This window comes from Heterocephalus glaber, unplaced genomic scaffold, assembly GCF_053883595.1.
Source record: "Heterocephalus glaber isolate CG9 unplaced genomic scaffold, H.glaber_assembly_v1.0 deba00000613, whole genome shotgun sequence".
Taxonomy (NCBI): Eukaryota; Metazoa; Chordata; class Mammalia; order Rodentia; family Bathyergidae; genus Heterocephalus; species Heterocephalus glaber.
This window is the reverse complement of record NW_028258152.1, coordinates 4719618-4741245: the sequence shown is the minus strand read 5'-3', so window position 1 is coordinate 4741245 and position 21628 is coordinate 4719618. Positions and strand designations below refer to the sequence as shown.

The 21628-nt window shown below is 35.8% G+C and overlaps 1 protein-coding gene across 1 annotated transcript in view; it reads right to left on the bottom strand.

Moving 5' to 3' along the window:
* The window catches only part of Iqcm (IQ motif containing M), a 274753-nt gene that overhangs the window by 190608 nt on the left and 62517 nt on the right, over positions 1-21628 (bottom strand). Inside the window, exon 4 of the mRNA XM_021247888.2 lies at positions 5851-5909. Within this exon, the coding sequence (XP_021103547.2) occupies positions 5851-5909 (59 nt within the window). The remainder of the gene's footprint in view (positions 1-5850; positions 5910-21628) is intronic.

Below are 21628 nucleotides of genomic sequence, written 5' to 3'. Positions count from 1 at the left end.
AAGATATAGATAATCTAAACACCCCAATTACAATGAGTGAAATAGAAAATGTAATAAAAAAATTTACCAACAAAGAAAAGCCTAGATCCTGATGTCTTCACTGCTGAATTTTACAAGACATTTAAAGAACAAATATCGCCATGACTCTTTAAACTCATCAAGGAAATTGAAAGGGAAGCAAAGCTTCCAAATTTATTCCTGGAAGCAAGTATTACTTTGATTCCCAAACTAGGGAAAGACACAACCCAAAAAGAGAACTACAGGCCAATGTCCCTAATGAATATTGATGCAAAAATCCTCAAAAAGATACTGGCAAACAGAATACAAAGGGTCATCAAGAAGATCATACACCCTGACCAAGTCTGATTTATCCCAGGGATGCAAGGATGGTTCAACATTTGTAAATCAATAAATGTAATACACTATATTAATAGAGTCAAAGACAAAAACCATATGGTCATCTCAGTAGATGCAGAAAAGGCATTCGACAAAATCCAACACCCAATCATGATTAAAACCCTACAGAAAATTGGATTAGAAGGTCTTTATCTCAACTTGATTAAGGCTATCTATGAAAAACCAACAGCCAACATCATACTAAATGGTCAAAAGCTCAAAACTTTCACGCTAAAATCAGGAACAAGACAAGGATACTCACTATCACCACTCCTGCTCAATATAGTTCTGGAAACATTAGCCACAGCAATCAGAAAAGAGAAAGAAATAAAAGGAATAAAGATAGGAAAGGAAGAAGTTAAACTGTCATTATTTGCTGATGATATGACACTTTGCATAGAAGACCCAAAAAACTCTGCCAAAAGACTTCTAGACTTAATTGACAGATTCAGTAGAGTAGCTGGATATAAGGTCAACACGCAAAAAACAATGGCCTTTTTATATAAAAATAATAGACTCACTGAGAGAGAAATTAGGGAAACAATTCCTTTTACAAAAGCATCCAAAAAAATGAAATATCTAGGAGTCAATCTAACAAAGGAAGCAAAAGACCTCTACACTGAAAATTATAGCACTTTGAAAAAGGAGATTGAGGAGGATATAAGAAAATGGAAAGACATCCCTTGTTCCTGGATAGGAAGAACCAATATAGTGAAAATGGCCATACTTCCAAAACTATTATATAGGTTTAATACAATGACTATTGAAATTCCAACAATGTATTTCACAGAACTAGAGAAAAAATCCAAAAATTCATTTGGAACCAGAAGAGACCTAGAATAGCAAAAGAAATTTTAGGCAATAGAGACATGGCTAGGGGTATTACAATCCCCAACTTGAAACTATACTACAAAGCTACTGTGATAAAAACAGCACAGTATTGGCAAAAAAACAGACCTGAGGATCAGTGGAATAGATTAGAAGATGCAGAAACAACTGCAAATATGCTCAGCCACCTCATCTTTGACAAAGGAGCCAACCATCCTTACTGAAGGAAAGATAGCCTATTTAATAAATGGTGTTGGAAAAACTGGATTTCAACCTGACAAAGATTAAAACTAGACCCATACTTATCACCATGCACCAAGTTAAGAACAAAGTGGATTAAAGTTTTAAATATTAGGACAGAAACACTAAACTTGCTCGAAGATTAGTTAGGTAGAACTCTTGAAGACATTGGCATAGGAAAAGACTTTATGAACAAAACTTCAGTAGCACAGGAACTAGCACAAAGAATCAACAACTGGGATAGTCTTATTAAAAAGCTTCTGCACTGCAAGAGAAACCACCAACACAGCTAAGAGACAACCTACAATGTGAGAAAACATTTTCAGTAACTGTACCTTAGGCAAAGTTCTACTATCTAGAATATATAAAGAATTGAAACCAATTAGAGCCCCTCAAATTCAAAGTCCTAATTCAAAAACGGGCATCTGAAATGAATAGACATTTCTCAGACAAAGAAGTAAAACCAGCAAATAAATATATGAAAAAATGTTCAACATCACTGGTCATTTGAGAGATACAGATGAAAACAATACTGAGATTCCACCTCACCCCAGAAAGAATGGCTGCTATTAAGACATCAACCAATAACAAATGCTGGCGGGGGTGTGGGGAGAAAGGAACCCTTCTCCACTGGTGGGAGTGCAGACTGGTGCAACCACTGTGGAAATCAGTATGGAGATACATCAAAGAACTAGGCCTAGAGGTCCCATTCAACCCAGCTATCCCCCTGCTGCGTATCTTCCCAAAAGAATTAAAAGAATCATACCACAGCGATATATGTGCACCCATGTTTATAGCAGCACAGTTTGTAATAGCTAAAGCTTGGAAACAGCCCAAGTGCCCATCAACTGAAAACTGGATAAAGAAGATGTGGGTTTTTTTATAAAGTGGAGTACTAGTCAGCCATAAAGAATGAGAAACTAGAGACATTTATAGCTAAATGGATGCACATTGAGGCCATCCTCTTAAGTGAAATGAATAGGACACACATGTGTAAATACTGAATAGTTTCTCTAGTGTGAGAAACTGAAAGTGTAATTAAGGATACACACGGATGAAATGGCCTAACAACATATTTCTCTGATTGTGTTTCCATCGCGTGTCATATGACTGTATTGAAATTTAAATTAGGGAGACGTTTGGCTTACGTGGAGTCTGCTAGCTCACTGGAGTTTTTTTCCAGATCATTATTTATTCAATGTTGGTTTTAGGGATCTTTCTGAAACAAATCACATCCTCTGGTGTCTTGTTGGTGCTTGAGATGCTTTTTTAAGTTATATGGAAAAATGTTTAAATGCTTTTCAGTTTTGTTTTGGTTGAGTTCTACTGTATTTGAATATTGTAGTTTTTTCCCCTTACATTGTTCTTCTTTGAATGGTTTTAATTTTTTGTATGTGTGTGTGTTTGATAATAAAGTTATTTTTTAAAAGAATTTTTAAAAAGAAGAGAATCTTAATATTGATTCATGAATACTTTCAGTGGAGTCTGTATTCATATGTATACATCCATAAATACATTTCTATATTGTTCATTGTTTATTTTTACATTGTTTCACTCTTTGTCTCTCTTTCCACATTACCCTAGTAACACTGTTATAATCACTACAGTAACTCTTAGGTTTACTAATTTGTTAAGTTTCAGTTTACCTCTTTAAAAGCAGCATGACTAAGAATTACACTACACTATGAGATAAAAGTTGAATTCTAGTCACAGTATTGATTTTACTTTATAAATTTGAAGAAATCCACTAAGCTTTTTGAACCTCAAGTTTCTATATTAGAACATAGAAAGATAAAATCAAATTATCTCTAAAATTTTCTTCAATTATCATCCTCTAAATTATTTAAGATATCGTTGTAAAAATTAGCTAGACATCATTGCAAAACTTTGCCACAGCTCTTTATGCCTGAAACAGAAGGTAGACCATTTAGGCAAATGTACAGAATTCATATCAGCTCACTGTTTCCTGGCAAATAGCTACAATAAATGCTTAAAGGCTTATCTTTGAGAATGTATAATTAACATTGATAAGACTGGACTAATTTTGTTTCTTTTTCTTTTTTCTTTTTTTTTTTTTTTTTTTTTGGTACTGGGGATCAAACTCAGGACCTTGTGCTTGAAAGGGAAGCAGTGGCACCACTGAGTTAAATCCCTGGCAAGACTGGACTAATTTTAATTTAATAGCACCTATATGAAAAAAAGACTTCCGAACCAAACTAACCAGCTAAAGAATATTTTCAGGGAAAATACATACAAGGGATCAGCTGCTTTTAACATCACCATATACATTAGAAATAATTTTTAAGTGACAGTCAATTTTTTTTACACCTAAACCAAGTCAATTTCAATTTCTTATGTCATATGCTATTTCAATTTTCTATTTCTTCTTGTGTCACTTTTAGTTTTTAATTTTCTTTCAAAAAATTGGTCATTTCCTCTTAGTTGAATGTAACTGGCATGAAGTTGTTCACATATTGTGCTATTTTCCTTTCAATGTAGAGGATAGAGAATGGTACCCTCACTCTCATTCTTGATGTTGGTAATTTGTATTTATTTCTATCAGTCATGCTAGGAGCTTATAAACGTTACTAATCATTTCAAAGAACTAATGTTTTGCTTTATTAGCTTACTGTTTCTTTTTTATTTTAATGTTTTCTGTTCTTTTTTATTAATTAAGGTTATTGATGCATTTTATGTATACATAATGATCACATTCGTCATAGGGAATTTGCACTTGTACATGATATATCTTAGTTCTTATTGTTTCCCATTCCCCTTGGCATGTTAATGTATATTCTTGAAAAGAATGTGTATTCTACAGTTAATGGATGCTGTCTTCTATAAATATAAAGTTGGTCACATTAGTGGATGGTGGGTTCAAATCTCTTACATTTAGCATTTTCATTTGACTTTTTTTGATCATCACTATTTCTGCACTGAAGATCCCTGTCATTATTAACATGTTCAGTTCTTAAGTATTTATAAAAGCTGCACTAAAGCTCTTGACTGCTACTTCTAACATCCAGAATATCTTTTTCTTTTGATGTAACTGGTTGAACCAATTGTAAACTATAAAAATAGTTGCTTCAGGCTGGACTTTATACAGTCTCTTCTACACATGCACAGTTCGGGAGTCAGACAAGGAATTTTATTAAAGTTTTATATAAATTCAGGTCTCCTCTCCCTGGGAATTTCTCCTTTGTGAGATTCCCTAATGAGTTTTCAGTCATTGTGGCAGCCACAAACTCTGTCTTTTCACAACTCACATCAATAACACTAAAGTGTTCTGCCTGAGACCTAGTTATATCACATGGCCTAACTTGTGAAAAGCTAGATAAATTGGGATGTCACACTTTGTAATTCCTTTTTTTCAAGGATCAAATTCTGTCCAGTCTGTCTGTACTCTCCAGTGCCTACAAATATCTTCAAATTTATAATAATTTGTAATTAATAATTGAATGTACATCCAGTGAATAAGAAAACACAGGTTTGAAATCTGCCTTTTTTAGAAACTCCCTATTAATCCTTTATTTTTATCTTACCTTCCAGTCTACTTCACAAACTCAGTAGTTTTTCATAGATTTATCAACAAACTTGCTACAGAAACTACAAAACAATATAAGCACTTGAATACCATCATTGAAAAGTGTCCTTTATCATTAATTATAGCCCATAGCTTCTTATAAACAAATAGCTGAAACATATTCAGTAATGTTTACACTGCATAAATCTAGATACCAGAAACGAAAGTTAGGTCTACTAATTACCAAAATACTTGAAAAGAAACATATTCTTCTTATTATGGCTAGTATCTATATGTCCCCCTAAAGCCTCATGCTCTCATAGGTCAGGCTTTTCAGATGGCTGGATGGAGGCTGCGTAAGTATGGATTAAGAGTGTGTCATAAGTGGGTTGTCCACTAATTGATTTAGCATAGTTCTGGATGCAGGTAATGGGAAGCCCCACTCTGGCTGTGGCTGGCACCAATCATCAGGCTTGCAGCCTGGATGACATAAAAGGGAAAGAAAGGCTGCTTTGCTGTCTCTTGCCTGCTTGTCATGGACTGTTTCTCCTCTGCCATGCCACCCCGCCTTGGAGCCAGCCAACTGTGGACTGAATCTTCTACAAACTGCGAGACAAAATGAACCTTTCCTCCTTTAACTTTTGGGTGTTCAGTATTTTGTCCCAGCACCAAGAAAATAACCAAGATAATTGTTCCCTGTGTCAATCATATTAAATGTCAGCATTTAAAAAGAGGCATCAAAAATTTCAGCTTTCATTAACTGCCCTTCTCAAAACCTGGATATTAAAGTCAACAATTACATCAACATTTTCAAAGACAAGCATGTTAATTTATACTTTTCTGCTATTATATAAAAGATATACCTGGTTTCCAGCTTGGATTCTGGCTTGATTTTCTGTTGCTCTTTTTTCTTGAAGGTTTTCTAGAGTAAGAAAAGAACAGTTGACGTTAAAAAATTATCACCTATAAAATGTTATTTCCATTGATAGAGAAAAACATCTTTCCATTTTATATATATATATATATAAATATAAGTATTTATATAAATGTGTAAGTATACTCAGAGGAATACAATTGCTGAAGGTTCTCCAGCATCTTTTGGAACTCAGGAGTATAATTCCTAGTAATCATTTCACTGAGCAAACACCCTTACAAAATTTATTACACATGAGCATTTATTTATTAGCTTACTTATTTGTCCTCTTTTATACAAAACAGATTTAATAGCTTACTAAAAAACCAAACAAGGGGCAAACATTGATAGAAAAATAAATGCCAGATATTTTCTGATACTGCTTGATATGTCTCATGTATTTGACTCAAAAATTCCTAGTTATCAAAATCATATGGAATGAACTGTGCTCTCTTCAAATCCATATTTTAATGCCTTGGCCACTCAATGTGATTAAATTTGTATAAAAGGTCTTTAATGCAGTAATTAGTGTTAAGTGAAGTTATAAGTCCAAGAGGACTGATACCTCAATAAGAAGAGGAAGTGCCACCAGAGATAAGGTCAAGTGAGGCCACAAGGAGAAGGCGGCCATTTTCAACTGGGAGAGGCCTCAAGAGAACCAACTCTCCTGGCACCTGATATTGAACTTCCAGCCTTCAGAACTGTGAGAAAGTTATCTCGGTTAAGTCATACACAGGCTAAAACACAAAGTAATGGGGGGAAACAAAACACAGTAGATCTACCATTCACAATAACAGTAACAGAAGCTATCCTATTTTCAGTGAAAATTTTTCCATATGTCACTCAAAAGAAGATTAGTATAATGTACCAGCTTCATCAGCATAGGGAGCCTAATATGGATTTTTCTTATCAATTCTTCAATACTGATCAACAATGGAAAGAACGGTTCAGGAAGATAACTCTGCAAAATGTTAGACTAACTGGGCCAATGCCTCTCTGGTTATTTGGTGTGATGCAAAGGCAAAAATAATACATAGAGGCATTGGTGGATTTTATATCCACTTTACAATTTTGCATAACAATTACTGGGCATGAAATAGCTTTGTAAGAAATAGGGAAGAGGAATTTGGTCATCTTGAAAATGAGTGAAAGGTCGGGAATGTGGGATTGTTATGAAGTCTCCATCTGAGTCTTGAGAAGTCAGTAAGAAAAGGTTTCTTAGCTTTTGATAATATGATATGCACAAGATACCACATGGAAAATGATTAGTTTTCATATTAAGTTTCAAATGTGTATTTGATAACTGAAGCCAAAAGCATCTCTTACATAAACTCCCAGGAAGTACTAAGGTCAATGTAAACATGAATTGTGAAGAAAACCGCATTTATACTATAAAAATATTCAGCATTATGACACAGAGTGATTATTTTAAATATATTTTGAACTACAATCTCTCTACTATACAGTTCAACTTCAGCCTATGTCATTTAGCTTTCTCAGACACAGTCTTGGTTGTGTGAATTTTCTTTCACACCACTCATTTCTTCTTAAGATCAAAGATTAATCTTTCTTCCACAGTTATGCTGGAACACAACCAGATTTTTGTAGTTTATTTGGCATCATTTCAACAGTTACTTACAGAATTCCCTGATCATATATTCTTTCACAAAGTAAACAACCACCCTCAAAAATAATATTGTACTTTTAAATATTTCAAAGGTAATAATAAAACATGAAGCAAGACCTTTATTTTAATTGTTGCCCTAAAGATGTTACATGACATATATTCATTGCTTCAAAAACACTAATGGATGACAAAAATTAATTTTTAATCTTTCTACTCCATACTTCTGCATAAAATAATGTGTTTGGCTTGGGGCACACTGTCCTTATGTGGTACTGCTATTTACACTTGCCTACTTCATCTTTTTTTTCAATTGCTCCCTTCTTGGCCAGACTAACAGAATTGGCAACTTCTCCATAAAGAAGAGCGTCAAATGTGAAGCCTGCTAAGGAAACAATCTCAGACAAACATTCTTGAGGATTTCCCCTTCTCAGATGGTTGCTGTGATTTTTATTTCCCATTTATTCTCTTGAAACTTCACTGGATTCACATTCTCCATTTATGTTCGTTTTTTTCTACTAACATAACTAGAAGTTAATGTTTTGTTTTGTTTTGGGTCTCCTTTTTGCAAAACCAGTATCAGTTTTTGTTCTAAGGAGTCCAGAATTTGTTCTTTTCATCCTCCACGTACTTATACATCCGCATTTCACAGTCCTTCTGCCTTAATGTTTCACCTCTCCTCTCTTCTCTTAAAACCTTTCTCTCCACTCTCTCCAGCTGCCACTGGTTCTTTCAGTGTCTTCAAACTCCTGTTCTCTCCATGGTAATATGTCTCCGATGCATTCTAAACATTTGGCTGAAGATGTATCTCATTAATAAAACTCTCCCAGAAAATTTTTCAGTTTTTTATAACAACGTGAATAAATTTATCCCAAATCCCCTATCAGACTCCCCTTACATATTTTCTCAAATCCCAGAACTAGATTACTTCTGATAACTTACAAAATATTATTACATCTCAGGCTTTTTTAGTAAAAAACCTGTCTAATCTATCAATTCCCATCTTCTTTCTGAATAGTATATATTTTTTTCTTTTTTGACAATTCTCTCAGAGTGGAATAAGGTCTTTTATTGATTAAACATAAATGTTTAGATATATTTCCATTTTTCCGTTACTAGTGTGAAAATTCTGGAATATGTTTGCTATAAAAAGAAACAATTGTTATACTATCCTCTAACACTTAACCCCACATGTGGTTAAAGAGTCTTTTCTAAACTAGCAAGGGAGTTTCATAGTTTGAAGCAGCTTTGTGACTCTACCACATAAAAACACATTATCCAAGGTAAAAAGAAAAGTTTATTTAAAAATAGATAGCTGTGAAAAAAAGTCATTACTAGAAAAAAAATATATAGAATTCCAAATACACTTTAAAACATGTGAAATAAACTGATCAGCTTTTCCCACCAGGCTGGATGATTAGCATTAGTGTTTGCCTGTGGAAGGCAATCATGCCACTCACACCTTCTGTGAAATAGCAGTGAGCCTCGTTGCTTACACCGCCACTGTGTCTAGCATGAGAAATGGCTTAAACAGAAAAATGTCGATTGTTTACACATATACAGAACCAGAAGGCACCAAACACATCTTTCTGGGATTTTTCACAAGTCAAACTCTTTGCATTTTTGAATTTCAAAGCTTCCAAGAATGCAGACAAGCCACAGAAGGGTTTTGAGGCCAGATAACCACCCCTAGGAAGTTGTGATATTCATGGGAAAACTCCTACAATCTCAATATCTGCTCATGAGCCAAACCAGTCCCCCTGTGAAAAGCGGCTGAAAGGGTGGTATCTCCCTCACATGTCTTCTCAGGGTAGGAGGTGTCCCGAGCAACGAACAACGCTGCCAACTCAGGGATGGCCACGGCCTCAAAAAGCCATTCAACTTCCAGATTTTGGATTTAGCAAGTATCAGTCATTTCTTTCTTTAGCTCTCATGAAAAAATATAAAAACTAAAGGCATTTACTCTTTTATACTGAGGTGTTGAAGCACAGCTTAGGAGGCAAAGCAAAGGCTGAATGGAAAGAGGGACAAAGGCTTTACTGGACTGACTTAATTTAAAAAGATATAAGAGGACTCCTGTTTGCTGGAATATCTTCCTACTAACAGATCATAGCACAGTTTAAAAATGCATTCTAAAAATTATAAAAATAAAAAAGTAATGCATGAGTAAGCAGGAGTAAAAGTAACAAAATTCCATTCTAGCCAAAAACTACAAAACATTGAATTTACTGTTTTATGAGTTCTGGGACCTGTCTTTCTCTGGGGATTACATGGCATTTCTGATGGTCTAGATCCTGTGTTTTTTGTTTTGTTTTGTTTTGATTTTTGATTTTTTAATTCAAATGAATTTTTAACTGATATGCACAAATTTATACTGTTTATTTATGGGTAGCATGACATTTCAATGTATGTATACATTGTGTAATGTTTAAATCATGACCAAGATATCCGTCTCCCCAAACATTCACCATTTCTTTATTGGTGAAAACATTCAAAGTATTTTCTTCCAGCTTTTTAAAATATACAGTACATTATCACTATCTAGAGTCACCCTACTGTGCAGCAATGCACCAGAACCTCTGATCGTAACTTAGCGCCTCACTCTTACTCTCTCAGCCTCTGATAAGTACCCATTCCACTCTCAACTTCCAGGAGACCAACTTTTATAGATTACACATGAGTGAGAATGAAGCCAGGAGACAGAAATCTAGGCAGATAGGGCACAGAACCTGAATAATTAACTAAAGTAAAGGAAAAGTCAGGGCCTAAGGAAATTAGCACAGCAAAACAGACCATCAGGGCCTAATAAAATACAAGAGACAAAAGAACAGGGCCTTAGCCAAATGAGAGACCTTGGAGAAAGCAAAATACAAATAAAACAGCTTGCTTTGAGGACATCAAAGGCCTACCTGCAACCTGGAGCAACCCTGTCTTCTGTCACATACAAGAGTCCCAAAAGCTGTATAAAAACCCAGTAGTCCTGAACATCTATGATATCCACCTTACACATCACCACTTTCCCACTAGCAGAGAGCTTCTCTTTTATTCCTGCTAATAAACACACATTTGGCCATTCCACACTGCTTGCTGTTTGCTGTTTTGACCCAAGAGCTAGATCCAGTCACATGATCATGTGAAATTTGTCTTTCTGTTCCTGGGACCTCCAGTCCCAGCCATATCGCACAGGATTTCATTCTTCTTTATAACTGAATAATAATATTCTGTTGTGCACAGATACTGTACAATGAAATGGACACTCAGTTGATTCTCTACCTTAGCTATTGTGAATAGTGCTATAATAAACAGTGCAGATGTCTCTTTAACCTACTGATGTCATGTCTTTTGGATATATATCCAGTAGGGGAATTGCTAGATCATATGGCAGTTCTATATTTAATTTTTGGAGACATTTCCATGGCAATTCCTAATGGCCCAGTGGCTGGGTTTTAATAAGCTGCATTCCTTGTAGTTGAGAGACAAACTCTGAACTCAGAGAATGAAAGAAGGGCAGATCTAAGAACGATCTCCATAAAATCTGGATGCTGGAAGGCTAATAGCCACAAAGAATAAACCAGGATTAAAATTTTCCACAAGAGAGGCAGAGACAGAGTGGTCTGAATGAAGAAAAGAAAATGCTCTTTTCTAGGAATTTCTGGTAATTTCATGGATTTGGGGTTTTTGATTCATTTTCTGTCAAATGCATCACAACCTCTCCTTCCACAAAAAGTCTAAAAATTTAGAGTAAAAGTGTCTCAAGTTAGTAGTGCCCCACAGTGTCTGGTAAAAGCAGGCATCAATCATTTTTAGATAAATGAAGTATAAGCCTAGGCTTCAAAATATTCTTACAATAAAGTACTGAGAAAATGAGCTCAATATCAAGAAATGTTATTAAATGTGAAAAAATATGCAATCAAGAAATCAGACAAAGAATATAACTTTGGAACCTTAGACTTCATATATTCTATGTACAGAATATAAGAATGAGCTTACATTTCTATACATTTAGAGAAATATATCGAAGGAACCAAAATTGATAGAAATTGGCCAAACTTATTTTAAAAATAAGTAGGCACTCTAAAAATGAAAAACATAATAATTGAAACTGGAAATTTAATGAGTACCAAGAGAAATGAATGAACACCAATAAGAAAAGACTTGATAAGCTACAAGATAAATGAAGAAAAAAAAGACATAGCAATGAGAATAAGATGAATAATGATAATTGAATGAAAGTACACACGTATAATCAGAAACAGTTTTAATTAGTTTTATAAAATAATGCAAGACAGAAAAAGATAAAGAAAAGATAAAGGCAGAGTTTTGTTTTTGTTTTAGAATATTTAAAAGATATTGATTTTCCAATTTAGGAAGTCCAACAAAAACCAAGAACAATAAATAACAACAAAGCCACACTTACCTCCTCATAAAACAACAGAAAAACAAAGAAGTCCTCAGAAGCAAAACAGACAGATTACTTTCAAAGGAAAGCAACTGGGCAAATTTACACCTTTACTTAGCAACAGTGAGAGCCATAAGACAAAATGCCAAAAAGGCATGGGTGAGAAGGAAGAAAAAGTACACAGTCAGCTGAACTTTTCTGCCAAGGGACCCTTACTAAATGTATTTTTAAAGGACGTAGTTCAAGAAGGAATATCATCATACACATAATGGCAAGTAAAAAACAAAAACAATGAAGTATGTAAACTTAACAACATAATGAAACAAAATAATAGTGTCAGATTTGTGAGGTTTAAAAATGAGAGAAATAGGACTGGGGATTTAGCTCAGTGGTGCTACTACCTGCCTGGAAAGTGCAAGGTCCTGAGTTTGATCCCCGGTACTGAAAAAAAAGAAAAGAGAGAGATAAACTCTAATGGTTAAGGCAATCTATCAGGTCTTCATAGGAAAGGGAAAAAGTGAAGATATTTCAAGCTAAAGGTGCATGTTAAAAGCCATAGATTGATCACTTAGGAAAAGTAAAAAGAATATAAATGCCAAGCTAGTAGAAAGAAAAAAATGGAATAAAAGAGAGGAATATAAGAATCACTTTTCTAAAAAAAGAGAAGAAATAGGCAAATAAAAAGGACAACATGGAATTTACAAACAGAAAACACAAACTATGTAATGTTCACAAAGAAGAAATAAAGCTGGCCCAGAAGAAAACTTCAACCTTATTAGTCATCAGCAAAAAGGAAAGAAAAGTCACAAAGAAATATGATCATAAGTGCCAAATCGGCAAAATTAAAATCTCGGCAGTTAAGTGCTGCCACGTGTATGCAGCACAGGAAAATCACATAAACGGCTGCAGGGAGTGGACAACCGTGCTGCTGCCTAGTAAAGGGAAATGCATGCCCGCTGGCCAGCACAGCACCCCGTGGCTAGTGGTGTGTCAGGAATGAGGAGCTGCTCGTGGCTACAGGCAGGAGGAAGATGGTAGGAATGGCTTGTCCAAGAGAAACTCTTGTATAGGAGACAGGGAAAAGAATGCGGAATGATTTTTCTTAAGAGGACATGCTTAAAAAGCCAAATATCTCTCAGCCATAAAAAGGATAATTAAAGTGTAGTGCATTCAATTCACGGGATGCTGTGCATTGATGTAAGTGAATGAACCAGGACCGCACATCCACATTAAGGAAGATCGAGGGATATCAAAAATACACTGTTGAGCAAAAGGAAAACAAAGACATTATGGTCCTATTTACATAAAGCTAAAAGCAATCAAAACTGAACACAACACTAATCAGGTATACATGTACACGTGCTAAAACTGTAAGAAAAAGCAAGAGAAAAATTATATAAAATTAAGGAGATTGCTGTTCTAGCATATGAAGGAAAGGAACGGACACATACTACTCTTCTATTCATTAAGTTTTGTGAATCATTATTTCAGGATTAGTCATATATAGTTATAGTGTGTCCTGTCACACGACTAATATATAGAACATTAAACAAATTTAAAATAATATGGCAGAAATATTCCTTGACATTTAAATGAATGTCTCATCTTTTGATAAGATTTGGGGGATTTCAGTTATATGATAACTTCCTAGGAGGCTACTGAGCTACAAATCACTCCTGTGGTTCGTGTGTGTTTTTCCAACTCCAAGACCAAGGGCTACCAAGTGACAGAAGAGCTCCTGAACAATGTGAGTTACCTTATTCTGACTTTTTAATCTCTAGGAGTCTATAAATACACATGGCTGTGTCTTTACTAGCTGAAATTAAAACAGTATCTAAAAGGACAGATTGAAGAAGTGAGTTTTCACTTTATGATGGGGCCTTTTAATACGCCTGTGCTCATACTGACACTGAAGTTGGTGACTGAACATATATAACTGAACACATACATAGGGCGATTGCTGCTTTGGAATATTTTCCTTCTTTAGCTTTATGGCTGCCACAGGGAAGTTAATTTATTACTAAACAATCTAGCTGTAAAGTGGAAGATATTTCAAAATTTTAAATTCAATTCTTTTTATTTGTATGTTTTTGAGGATTTAATTTGAATGTGAAGCCACTCTAAATGGAAATTCATTTACTGTGTGATTTATGTGCTATTTGGGAGGTCTCGCACTACATCCCCGAGCTAGTAAGTTGTTATAGCTTAAAGTTAGGACCTGCTGCGTGCCTTCTCCACACCGTCTGCCATCTTCACCAAGTCTCTGCAAAGCACGTATCTTATTTTATCCTATTTCCTACTTTTTCTGAGGAAATTGGAAAGTTTAATTTTTTTACCTTGATTATGCTAGTTGGATGTGGCTGGGATGCAAACTCAATAAACTACTATTCAGATGGGGACATGGGTGATCCAGGCAGAAAGTTTTTAATTTATGCAAATAAGTCAGAGTGCAGGGGGGGAAAGACACCAGAGGAGTTCAGGTTAGATTTTTAATTGATTGCCTCTTGGCCATTTTGTTATCCACTTTTACTTCATCTAGAACAGTGCAGTGGTTTTGTAGGGAGTCACAGGGACTTAACCATAATGCGGCTTACAAGTGCCAATCACACGAACTGTGGTCAAAGCCTGCCCCTTCCCCCTAACTACAAATTGACTATGACTTCTTGTTTGGAGGACTTTGATGGGGAATTTTCCAGAACAGTACTTCTGAAACTTTCATGGCTCACAAATCAGTATCGTTGTTACTCCTAGAGATGTCACATGCTTGGATAGATATACCAGCTTATTAAAACTGTCCACAATAACCCATCTAGGTGAAAGGTCTATTATCAAAACACCTGGCTAATTTTCCCAGGCATACTTTGAGTTCACTGTAATGCTATTTCATTATTTGAGAATGTGGTTTTTTTATATGTTTGATTGCTTATAATCTCACTTGTCTTTCACGAGAAAATACATTCCTATCCTACCACATAACTAAATTCATCACAGGGTATCTGTACAACTGGTATGTGCCAGGAAAAAAAAAAAAGGTTACATTGTATAAATCATCACTACTTTAAAAAGTGCTAATATTATAGGGAATTATCTAAAACAATGCTTCTCAAACTTCAATGGCCTTATAAATCACTACAGATCCTCTGATTCAATAGGAGAGCTTACATTTCTAACAAATTTCTAGGTGACAACAATGTTGGTGACTCCTGGACCATGCATGGACTGGGAAGGGCCAAAAGGACATTTCCACACTCCTCCAGGAGTTCTAAAATTGACCGCTTCTGCTTAACCAAATCAGTAGAGAACTGAGTATCAAGATGGAATAGTTCCACACCATCAAATCCCCTCACCCTATAAAAGTTTTCATCAAATTGTGCTTTTGTCTTATGATTAAAAGGGGCTCATTATTTAGCATATTATTGCATTTCTAGAAAAAATATTTTGAGTACATTGTTTATTATACTTATTTCACATCTCTTCATAATCAGGTACCTGGGGTAGATTTTTCTGGTTTGCTTTCATTTTTTGAAAACACTCTGAATCAAGTGACTAATCCTATGTCCTCTTTTATTATCTGCTAAAATGTACACAGCTAAATCTGTGATTTACTTATTACAAGTATGTAATATACCAAATAAGGAATCTGTATACTTAAGTAAATCTTAACTTTGTTTTTTCTGTTTTCTTTTCTATAACACCTGATGTATTTACTTACATATTCTATATTGTATAGATTTTTATAAGCTCACATTAAGTCTTTACAAAAAAAGACTTAAAGAATCCTTTAACATTTAAAGAAACTTAATAACAACTATAACTCATTAAGCCCTTGCCACATGGAACCCAATCATAATTTTCATGTATGATTATCTAATTTTAGTTGGTTATTGGGTTTGTTTTTTTTCTTTGAGCACTTTTATTTTTGAGTACAGTAAGTCCCTGACTTTTGAATGAGTTCCACTCTGAAAAAACATCTCATATGGTGGATTCGTTTGTAAGTCCAACAAAGTGAGTCATAGACACCTTTGACAAATATACAATGTAAAGCATTAACCAAACACACAAACACACATACACACACTGTAAATAAACTTTAACAGTTACCTTAAAATGGTAGTACAGTACAATACAACTGGCATATAAAGGATTGCATGGATTTAACTGAAGAAAGAGAGTTGCTAACTCAAGGAAGGAGGGAGGTGAGAGAAAGCGGAGCAACATCTCCCATCTTTTCACCAGCACCCAATCTCAATTATTTCATTTTTGTTTTCATGGTTATTGCTTTGTGCTTCCTAGTATTATAGACAGCTAAGTTAGGCAGAAATATGATAGGCAGTCAGACAAGGAGAGAGTCAACACAAAAGATGAAACACATTACAACTCTGCCCAGAGGTACATCTGTTGGAGGCCAGGCCTCAAGATGAAGACGAAATAACCAGGCCTACATGCCTCCCTAGGGGGTAAGATAAGTGGCAACACCTGGCCCAATAAAGTCTAGACATCAGTCACCCTGATGGGTGACCAAGACCTCTGGATTCATCCTTTTTTAAAAAGTTCTTTGTTCTTTCCATGTACACTTGCTATGTGATCTGCTTCCCCATTGGATCTATATTACCTGAGTGGTTATACTTGTAATCTTATTGGTTGATCATAATTTTGCCCCGCGTTATATCCACCTTGTGATTTTGCTCTATAAAACTTCCCCCAGAAAGTGGGGTCTCGGGCAACCCATTCGGGTCCCCTTCTGTCTCTCTCAGAGGCTAAGATCTCTCTCTCTCTCTCAATAAATATTTCCCACTCTTAACCCGCCTTGTTCCTTCACATTCATTCTTTGATTTTGGGGAACATGAACTTGGCAGGTCTGGCATCCAGCAGGCTGGGAGTTATATTATTTCCCCTACATCATTTGGAGATCCTATATCACGGAGTCCCCTCCACACCACCATTGCTTTTCCTCTCTTTCAGGCACCCTGGGCTCTGACCGAGCACGGTCCTGCTGTACACTATTGCCTTGTACAGTGAGCACACAGTAGCACGGCTGTGACAGTGTCTGGAAGACACCTGAGCTGCTCCCATGATTTGTTTACATCCACAAATGTTCCTAATGCAAGGCCCGTTCATATCTGTTAAAGTTCCCAACTCAAATGCCTGAAAGTTAGATATTTATTATGAAAGCACCAAGGAAAATCTCCAAAAATTCTCAAATCAATAGTTCTTCAGAGGTCAGTATAATAATATATAACAAAATACAAGCTGAAAGGGAAGTGGGTTCACCATCATACCACTGCAAGGAATATATCTTAAGAAAATTTAGAAATCTACAAAAACTTAATTACAAATATAATATACTAAATTCTATTATTAAATTGGGTGATTGCCAAAATATCCAAAATGTGCTACATCCATAAATGCTATGTTGCTGTATATTGATCAAGTGGCATGCAGAATACACAAGTCAATACAAAATGGTGCTCAGAAAGTTTTGGGTTTTTTTTTGTACCGGGGATCAAACTCGGGATCTTGCACTTGTGAGGCAGGTGTCAGAACTACTGAGCTAAATCCCCAGCCCCAGAAAGTATTTTTTTGTATTAGATTCTTTTATTGGTACATTGTAGGTATACAACACAATTACATTTTTCACTGGGAATTGTACCTTTACATAATGCATCTTGGTTCTTATTTTTTCCCCATTCCTAGCCCTCCCATCACCCCCTCCACCCTTCCCTATTTACAAAGACTTTATTTCCATTTTTTCCATTTCTCAGCATTTTTCCTTTCCCTTCTTTCCTTTCCCCTGCCCCTCCCATTACCCCTACCCCTTTGGACCCTTTCTTCCTATTTTGCATTATTGATTATTCATTCTAATCATTGGTACATTTTAGGTATACAATATAATGACATTCAACATTGGAAATTTGCAGCTTTACATAGTCTCTCTTGGTTGCCATCTTTCACCCTTGCCCAGCCCTCCCTTCAACCCCTCCAGTCCTCCCTATTTACAAAGATTTTGTTCCTATTTTTCCATTTTCTCATATTAATCCCATTCCCTTCTATCCTTTCCCCTAGCCCTCCCACTTCCTTCCCCTTTGCCCCTTTTCTTCCCATTTCACATTATCTATTATACATTTAGTCCTTATTTACACTTTCAGTTTCTCACACCAGAGAAACTATTTGGTATTTATATATGTGTGTCCCATTTATTTCACTTAAGAGTATCGCCTCAATGTGCATCCACTTAGCTATAAATGTCTCTAATTTCTCATTTTTTATGGCTGAGTAGTACTCCATTTTATTTAAAAACCCACATTTTCTTTATCCAGTCTCCAGTTGATGGGCATTTGGGCTGTTTCCAAGTTTTAGCTATTACAAACTGCGCTGCTATGAACATGGGTGCACATATATCACTGTGGTATGATTCTTTTAATTCTTTGGGGAAGATCCCCAGCAGTGGAATAGCGGGGTCAAATGGGACTTCCAGTCCTAGTTCTTTGAGGTATCTCCATACTGATTTCCACAGTGCTTGCACCAGTCTACACTCCCACCAGCAGTGGAGCAGGGTTCCTCTTTCCCCACAGCCCCGCCAGCATTTATTATTGGTTGATTTCATGATAGCAGCCATTCTTTCTGGAGTGAGGTGGAATTTCAGCATTGTTTTCATTTGCATCTCTCCAATGGCCAGTGATGTTGAACATTTTTTCATGTATTTATTTGTTATTTCTACTTCTTTGTCTGAGAAATGTCTGTTCATTTCAGATGGCCATTTTTGGATTGGGGCTTTAAATTTGGGAGGTCTGATCTTTTTAAGCTCTTTATAGATTTGAGATAGTAGACCTTTGTCTGAGGAAGAGCAGGTGAAGATGTTTTCCCACATTGTGGGTTGTCTCTTCACACTGCTGGTGGTTTCTCTTGCTGTGCAGAAGCCTTTTAATAAGAAGAGATCCCATTTGTTGATTATTTGTACTAGTTCATGGGCAACTGAGGTTTTGTTCATAAAATCTTTTCCTACACCGATATCTTCAAGGGTTCTACCTAACCTCTGTTCCAACTGGTTCAGAGTTTCTATTTTAATATTTAGATCTTTAATCCATTTTGATTTTAGTTTAGTGCATGGTGAGAGATCAAGGTCTACTTTGAATCTCTGACAAGTTGAAACCCAATTTTTCCAGCACCATTTATTAAAGAGGCTATCTTTTCTCCAGTGAGGGTGTTTGGCTCCTTTGTCGAAGATAAGATGGCTGAGTGTGTCTGGCATTGTTTCTGCATCTTCTAATCTGTTCCACTGGTCCTCAAGTCTGTTTCTTTGCCAGTACCATGCTGTTTTTATCACAGTAGCTTTGTAGTATAGTTGCAGGTTGGGGATTGTGATACACCCTGCCATGTCTCTGTTACCTAGAATTGCTTTTGCTATTCTGGGTCTTTCTTGTTCCCAATGAATTTTTGGATTGTTTTCTCACAGTCCATGAAGTATGCTGCTGGGATCTCAATTGGAATTGCATTAAATCTATATAGCAGTTTTGGAAGTATGGCCATTTTCACTCTATTAATCCTTCCTACCCAGGAGCAGGGGATGTCTGTCCATTTTCTGATATCATCTTCAATCTCTCTTTTCAGAGTGCCATAGTTTTCAGAGAAGAGGTCTTTGATTTCTTTCGTTAGGATGATTCCTAGGTATTTCAGTTTTTTGGATGCTACTGTGAAAGGAATTATTTTCCCTATTTCTCTCTCAGTGAGTCTGTTGTTCATGTAGAGGAAAGCTATTGATTTTTGTGTGTTGACCTTGTAACCAGCTACTTGACTGAATTTGGTTATGAAGTCTAGAAGACTTTTGGTGGAGTTCTTGGGGTCTTCTATGTAGAGTATCATGTCATCTGCAAATAATGACAATTTGTCTTCTTCATTACCTATCTTTATTCCTTTTATTTCTTTCTCTTGTCTAATTGCCATGGCTAATGTTTCCAGAACTATATTGAACAAGAGTGGTGATAGTGGACATCCTTATCTTGTTCCTGATTTTAGTGTGAAGGATTTCAGTTTTTGATCATTTAGTACGATATTGGCTGTTGGTTTTTCATAGATGGCTTCTATCAGTTTGAGGTAGAGACCATCTATTCCAATTTTTTGTAGGGTTTTTATCATAAATGCATGTTGGATTTTCTCAAATGCTTTTTCTGTGTCTATGGAGATAATCATATGATTTTTGTCCTTGGCTCTATTGATATAGTGTATTACATTGATTGATTTGCATATGTTGAACCATCCCTGCATCCCTGGGATGAATCCCACTTGATCAGGGTGTATGATCTTCTTGATGATCTTCTGCATTCTATTTGCCAGTATTTTATTAAGGATTTTTGCATCTATGTTCATTAGTGAGATTGGCCTATAGTTCTCCTTTTTGGTTGGGCCTTTCTCTGCTTTGGAGATCAAGGTGATGCTTGCTTCCAGGAATGAATTTGGGAGTATTGCTTCCCTTTCAATTTCATTGATGAGTTTAAACAGCAGTGGCAGCCGTTCCTCTCTAAATGTCTTGTAGCATTCAACAGTGAAGCCATCAGGGCCCGGGCTTTTCTTAGGTGATAAGTTTTTAATTCCATTTTCAATTTCATTGGTTGATATTGGGTTGTTCAGAATTTTTAAGTCTTCTTCATTCAACTTTGGCAATTCATATGTGTCTAGGAATCTGTCCATTTCTTCTGTGCTGTCCATCTTATTGGCATATAGGTTCTGGAAGTAGGTATTGATGATCCTCTGGATTTCTGCTGGGTCTGTTGTAATTTCACCCTTTTCATTCCTAATTGCATGGATTTGGGCTTTTTCTTTCCTTTTTCTGATAAGGTTGGCTAAAGGTTTGTCAATTTTGTTGATTCTTTCGAAGAACCAACTCTTGGCTTCACTGATTTTTTGTATCATTCTCTTAGTCTCCATTGCATTGATTTCTCCTCTGATCTTTATAATTTCCTCCCTCATATGAGCTTTGGGGTTGTCTGGCTCTTCTTTTTCTAGAAGCATGAGGTGCAGCACCAGGTTGTTTAATTTGGCTCATTCTGTTTTCCTAATATGCGTATTCACTGCTATGAATTTCCCTCATAAGACTGCTTTCATTGTGTCCCATAGATTCCCATATGTTGTATTGTCATTGTGATTTAATTGAAGGAACTGTCTGATTTCTTCTTTAATTTCCTCTGTGACCCACTGGTTATTCAGAAGTGTGTTGTTCAATTTCCATGTGTTTATGAAATTTTTTGAGTTTCTTTTGCTATGATCTCCAATTTCATCGCACTATGGTCTGATAATATACAGGGGATAACTTCAATTCCTTTGCACTTAATTGTTCTATGTGTGAATATGCGGTCTATTTTGGAGAATGACCCATGTGCAGCTGAGAAGAATGTGTATTCTGATTTTGTGGGGTGGAAGACTCTGTAAACATCTGTTAAGTTCATTTGTTCAAGAGTTCGATTGAGTTCTATTATTTCATTACTTATTTTTAGTCTAGTTGATCTATCCATTTGTGACAGTGGGGTGTTGAGGTCCCCAACTACAATTGTATTAGTGCATATATGGCTTTTCATGTCCATTAGTATTTGTTTTATATAGTTGGGCGCACTAGTGTTTGGTGCATAGACATTTATGATTGTCATCTCTTCCTCTTGGATTGTTCCCTTTACAAGGATGTAGTGTCCTTCTTCATCTCTCTTAATCAGTGTT